Raw genomic sequence first — 5,560 nt, 5'->3', positions numbered from 1 at the left:
TTTATTTTTTTATTTTTTTGAAAAAATATATAAACTATTAGATATATCAACTTTAGAGACTTTGCGTATTCGTGTGAATATATAGAGAAGAAATCCTTGTCCGCCAACTTGTCTAGAGATTGTCTTATCCAATTTGAAGTTTTCATACTTTTGTTGCCTCCAAATGAACTCATCAAGTTATGTTCGCCATGCTGTCTTTTACATATGTATATGTATAATTCATACGGCCATGTCATATATATCGGATGTACACGTACATGTGGTAATAACTGTTTCTTAAAAAAATATATATAATTATATTTTTGTCCACTATGAAGGCGTTGAAGACACAAATATTTAAAGAAGTGGCCCTCGATCTTCTCCGGGCAACTAATAATTCAAAATCTAACAGCGATAGTGCGTTGACAAAATGAGATATATATTATTATTGGTATATATATATATATACACGGCAGTGCCTGCCTCTCCTAATCCGAGATTGCCCAGTTACAAACGCTTCTCCCATATGAGGTGCACCCCGTGTCGTTCTCTTCTGCATCGCTTTCCTCACTTTACCTTTACACACATATATTAATATCTAGCTTGCTACGGACAAAACTCTCTGTCTCTCTCTGTCTCTCTCTCTTTCATCATATATTACACCTTCTTGATCAAGCTAGGCTAGCTACACTTGTGTTAATGGAACTATGTATTTTTGTACGTATTCCTCACACAAAACCAGCTTAATTATTCTTGCTAGTTGTGTTAATGGATATCGTGAAGGAGAAGTGGAAGAAAAACCTGATAGTGAAGACATGGGACCGCTGCCGATCACTTGGAGGTGGAGGTGGAGGTGGCCGCAGCAAGAGTAGCTCGTTCATGACAAAGAGCAAATCATGGAACGGCACAGGCACCGGCGAGGAGGAGGGGCGGCAAAAACGCAAGAGCAAATTAGTGGCTCCGGAAGGGTGCTTCACGGTGTACGTGGGACCCGAGAAGCAGCGGTTCGTGGTGAAGACGGAGCTTGCGAACCATCCGTTGTTCAAGATGCTGCTAGAGGACGCGGAATTGGAATATGGGTATAACTGTCAAGGCCCTATTTTGCTTCCCTGTGAAGTTCATTTATTCTGTAAATTGTTGGCGGAGATGGACTGCTGCGATGACCGGATTAGCCCTGCTGGCTGCAACTTTGCTGCTTGTAGCCCTGTTCGGCGTTCCATTTCTAGCGGTAGCAAGGCGTATGGTGCATATAGGCTGCTATCTCCTTCGCGAATGCTTAAGATGAATCAATTTTAGCCTTATATATATATATAGTCTGTAATCAAATTCTCTATTGATGATCAACAATGCTTTTTTCCTTCTTTTTTTCTTTTCTTTTTCGTCATGCTTGCCCTAATAACTAGTTAAATTCATAATAAGCTACATCTTTTGTAAATAAATTAGGAATAAAAATTGTAGTATATATCCTAATACCACTTTTTTGATCATACAAGCAAAACAAAAAACAAAAATCACAGAATTTATATATGTGGGATTGGCAAATAATATTGGTTCACTAAACTTGTTAAAAAAAAATTTCGTTATCAATTTTCATTCAATTCCGCATCCAAAATGGCAGCGCCAGCACTTCATATATATATAACCAAAAAAAAAAAACATTTATTGAATGTTAAATAAAAACAAAATATAGAGAAAAGTAGAACAACAAGATTTCAATAGTTCGGCCTATTTTCACCACTACGAAGTACTTTCTTTATATAAGGCTGCATCTTCATCTTAATTATAGCTAGCTAGGCTTGATTTATTTGTGTTACAATAGAAAAAACGGATAGTTGAAGTGAGCTAAGGAATACAAACAGATATGATAAATAATTAATAAAAAAAAATAAACCAACATAAATATTGAAAATAAACCTTACAAAGAAAGCGTGGAAGCTATGATCACAGATCACAAGCTAGCTGTACATAATAAAGAATGTACGATCACTTTATTCAACTGATTTAATTTCCATTGAATTCTTCTCGAAATTGCAGTTTAATTCAATATCTGATATTAGTGTATGTTGGAAACTCTTGTAAATCCAATTACATAGACAACTGTATATGTTAATTAAAATAAAAACAAAATATAGAGAGAAAAGCCGAAGAATACAAGAATTTTTTTGGGTGGTTTGGCCTTTGACCTATGTTCACTACTAAAAAGTGTCTTATAGATCAATCTTGATCTTATTGACATGATTTATTTGTGTTACAAATGACTCTATCTATAAAGAAAATTGATAGGTAAAGCGAGCTAAGAGAGGTAATTAAATCCTAAAAAATTAATAACAGTTATATATGACAAATACTTAATAAAAAAATCAACACAAATATAGAAAATAAATCTTACAAAGAAAGCATGGAAGCTATGACGACTAGCTGTACAATAAAGAATGCATCACTTTATTCAACTGATTAAATTCAATGCACATTATAATAACTACTGCAATACAATGATACATATAATTTAATTATTTATGGCAAAATATACATGTCCATTTAATAAGATACTCTATGATCAGCGAAAGAGAAATGCTAATTATACTACTATCACCTTTTACTCAGTAAGAACTTGTGAAAAAAAGAAAATCAATGATTAATTTTTACTGTTACATTATTTGAATTGTATAACAATTATATAATAATTTACTAAATAACATTTTTCGTATAATAGTATACTAAAAATAATGTTATTTAATTTGCTTCTTCTTGCATCCTGTGAGAAAAAGCAAATGAAACTCTACTTAGCTTCCTATAATATATGCTCCTAAGAAATGTGAAATGTTCCTGTGATAAACAAAATTCAGACTTAAAAACCTTTATTTTGATACTTTTAATAATTTAATTTATATTCTAGCATCATTGCTTAAGTGCACGGATCTTAGTCCAATTCAAACGGAGGATTTAACTGGAGAAGAGCTCGTCCCTTCTAAATGAAGGGCAGAATTATTTTTAAAAAAAATTATAAAATGACAATTTTGCCCTTCTAAATGAAGGGCTTTCTAATTCAAACACCTTCCATGCACCACCGACAAACAATAATATAAGTACATCGTTAAAAACAAACATAAGACTCAAGACCGATCAAAAACAAGAGGGCAAGCTTTTGATCAGACCCAAAATCTTTGGGCCTGCTGTGGAAGGCACATTTTGAGGGGACACATCGGAATGGCAATTGCCCCAAGCTATGATCGTCATGAATCCCAACATGTGTAGCCCACTTGATCAATCATTTTGGGCTTCCAAATACTAATTTAGACTCCCAACTAGTATTGGGTTGTTTTGTTTTACTTTATTTAATTTGCAATCAAACACCAAAAACAAATGTGACCTATAATATGCTACTAATAAACCTTATAAATTATATTTTTATTTTACTATTGTCTCACCTAATTGATGTAGCACTGTTAATTAGTCTTCAATTGTTTTTTTTTTTTTAAATAATAATTGATTCAATAGTTGATTGGCATTATTACATTAACAGATTGAGATAAAAATATTATTTCTACCATTATTCATATCCTCATTAACAAGTAAATACAATCAAAATATAGTCTTATTGAACATTTTCTATGATGGATATTGATGTACGTACGCATTTATAAGAAGCCCATTGGACCCAAGGGCCCAACAAACTATGGAACAAGGCTCATAATTGTTGTTCTGCCCGCTAACCATTTGTAAATTAGGAAGAGGTGCATAGCATAAGATCACTCCTCGCCACATCACCATAGTTGCCCCTATATTCTCAATAAGGAATCTTGAATTTTGGGTATAATTCACCCTTAAAAATTCGGTGATACACTTAAAATTGTAAGTTTGTAACAATTGTCTTTTTCTTCTTTCTTTTATTTGATATTTTATCACGGAAAATGCTAGGTGTTCTTCTGATGTTTTCTTAGTGTCCTCCTCACTGTGATATGGCTTTTAAAATTACCAATAGATCAAAAGTCAATAATGATAATCTCAAATTCAACGATAATTTTAAAAACCATATTACAGTTAAAAAAAACACCAAAAAAACAGTTGAAAAACGCCTAACATTTCTCTTTTATCACATGATATAGAAAACATTTGATAGCACGAAGAATCAATTGCATTAATTTTGAATGACATATAGCTTTCAATTTGCAGTCGGCAAACATGAGACAGTGGGAAAGCAGACCTTTCAAATCAGCAACAGAGCCAAATTGGAAGAGGGCCACATAATTTGGTTTGTATTTAAATGCGTGTGCATATCTATGTCAGCGTATATTTATAAAATCTTAATTTATCGAGTAATGTTGAAAACTATTTTTTTATTCTATTAAAGTTAATGTAATTTTTAAAATCATCGTTGAAAAAAATAAAAAAAAAAGTCTCTAACTTTACTCATGTATCCATTCTCATGAAAAACATGCATAAAACAAATCACGTGGCTATGTTACCAACCCCACAAAAGGTACATGGCTCTGTTTCTTTTTCTTTTTCTTTTCCTTTTTTTTTTTTTTTTTTTTGACATGTCCGCACAAGAGGAGAGAGAAAAATTTGAATTATTGATCTCTACTTCATTAGGCGTAATCCCAGCCGATTAATCTACCTCTTTGGGACCATGGCTCTCTTTCTTAAAGTACGATAAACACAAATCTTTTAATAAGACTATAAAATTATTTATTAGAATTTCTTCCAATTCTCATAATATATATATATATATATATATATATATATATATATATATTTCATGTGTTCAAAACATAAATAATAATTTTACTTAACTTTTATGAACTTTTAGCGCTTTTTCAATGATCTCCTAAATTTTAATAATTCTAAATTTATTATATTCAACTTTTAAATATTTGCAATGTCACCCACGGCTTGGTTGTGGGTCAGCTCAGCAATAAATTTTTAATTTTTTAATTTTTTAAAAATGGATATTTTAAGTAGCATCCTTTGTCAAGATTTAACAGCAAATCTTAATAAAGAGTTCACATTTCAAACTTTTTAAGAAAATAAATACAAAAATATTGAAAGTTCAAAAAAAAAAAAAGAATGAGTAATATTTTATCATATTTATTTATTTATCATGAGCTTGTTATTGGCTGAGGTTTTTTTTTCTATTTTTTTTTTTTTTTTTTTTTTTTTTTTTTTTTTTTTTTTATAATGGGGCCTGTACCAATTACCATAAGTATGTCAAGGAAAATAAGTAGTGTTGATGGCCCCCCCAGTTGTATTGAGAAAAGACTTCACCCTTGACGGTGAGCTTCAGCTACCAGAGCAATTACGAGAGAGAGGTATACATTGTTTCACAAATTTAATGACACAAGTTATGACAAGTGATTTATCAATATTCATTCAACAATGAATCATGAATGAATGTGCCCCATAACGTGGAAGGTGATTGTATATTTATTATAGTTCAAAATAACTTCAAATTATGTGGCTTCCTCATATTCATATATATGTTGCTGTCTGTAAAGAGTTTTAGTTCTCCATGACTTGAGCTGCATTTGAAAAAAAATATATGTTTTCAAAGAGATCGAACAAACTTCTTATTCAACTGAAG

At 31.5% G+C, this 5,560-nt stretch overlaps 1 protein-coding gene across 1 annotated transcript; it reads left to right on the top strand.

The window, feature by feature from the left end:
* The first annotated feature begins 712 nt into the window (after positions 1-712).
* LOC132173451 (uncharacterized) lies at positions 713-1,275 on the top strand. The gene has a single exon (XM_059584954.2). The coding sequence runs from the start codon at positions 748-750 to the stop codon at positions 1,273-1,275; it is 528 nt and encodes a 175-aa protein (XP_059440937.2). The 5' UTR covers positions 713-747.
* The last annotated feature ends 4,285 nt before the right edge of the window (positions 1,276-5,560 follow it).

The sequence above is a fragment of the Corylus avellana genome, chromosome 3, assembly GCF_965113065.1.
Source record: "Corylus avellana chromosome 3, dhCorAvel1.hap1.2, whole genome shotgun sequence".
In the NCBI taxonomy this organism is placed as follows: domain Eukaryota; kingdom Viridiplantae; phylum Streptophyta; class Magnoliopsida; order Fagales; family Betulaceae; genus Corylus; species Corylus avellana.
This window is presented reverse-complemented; position numbering and strand designations above follow the sequence as displayed.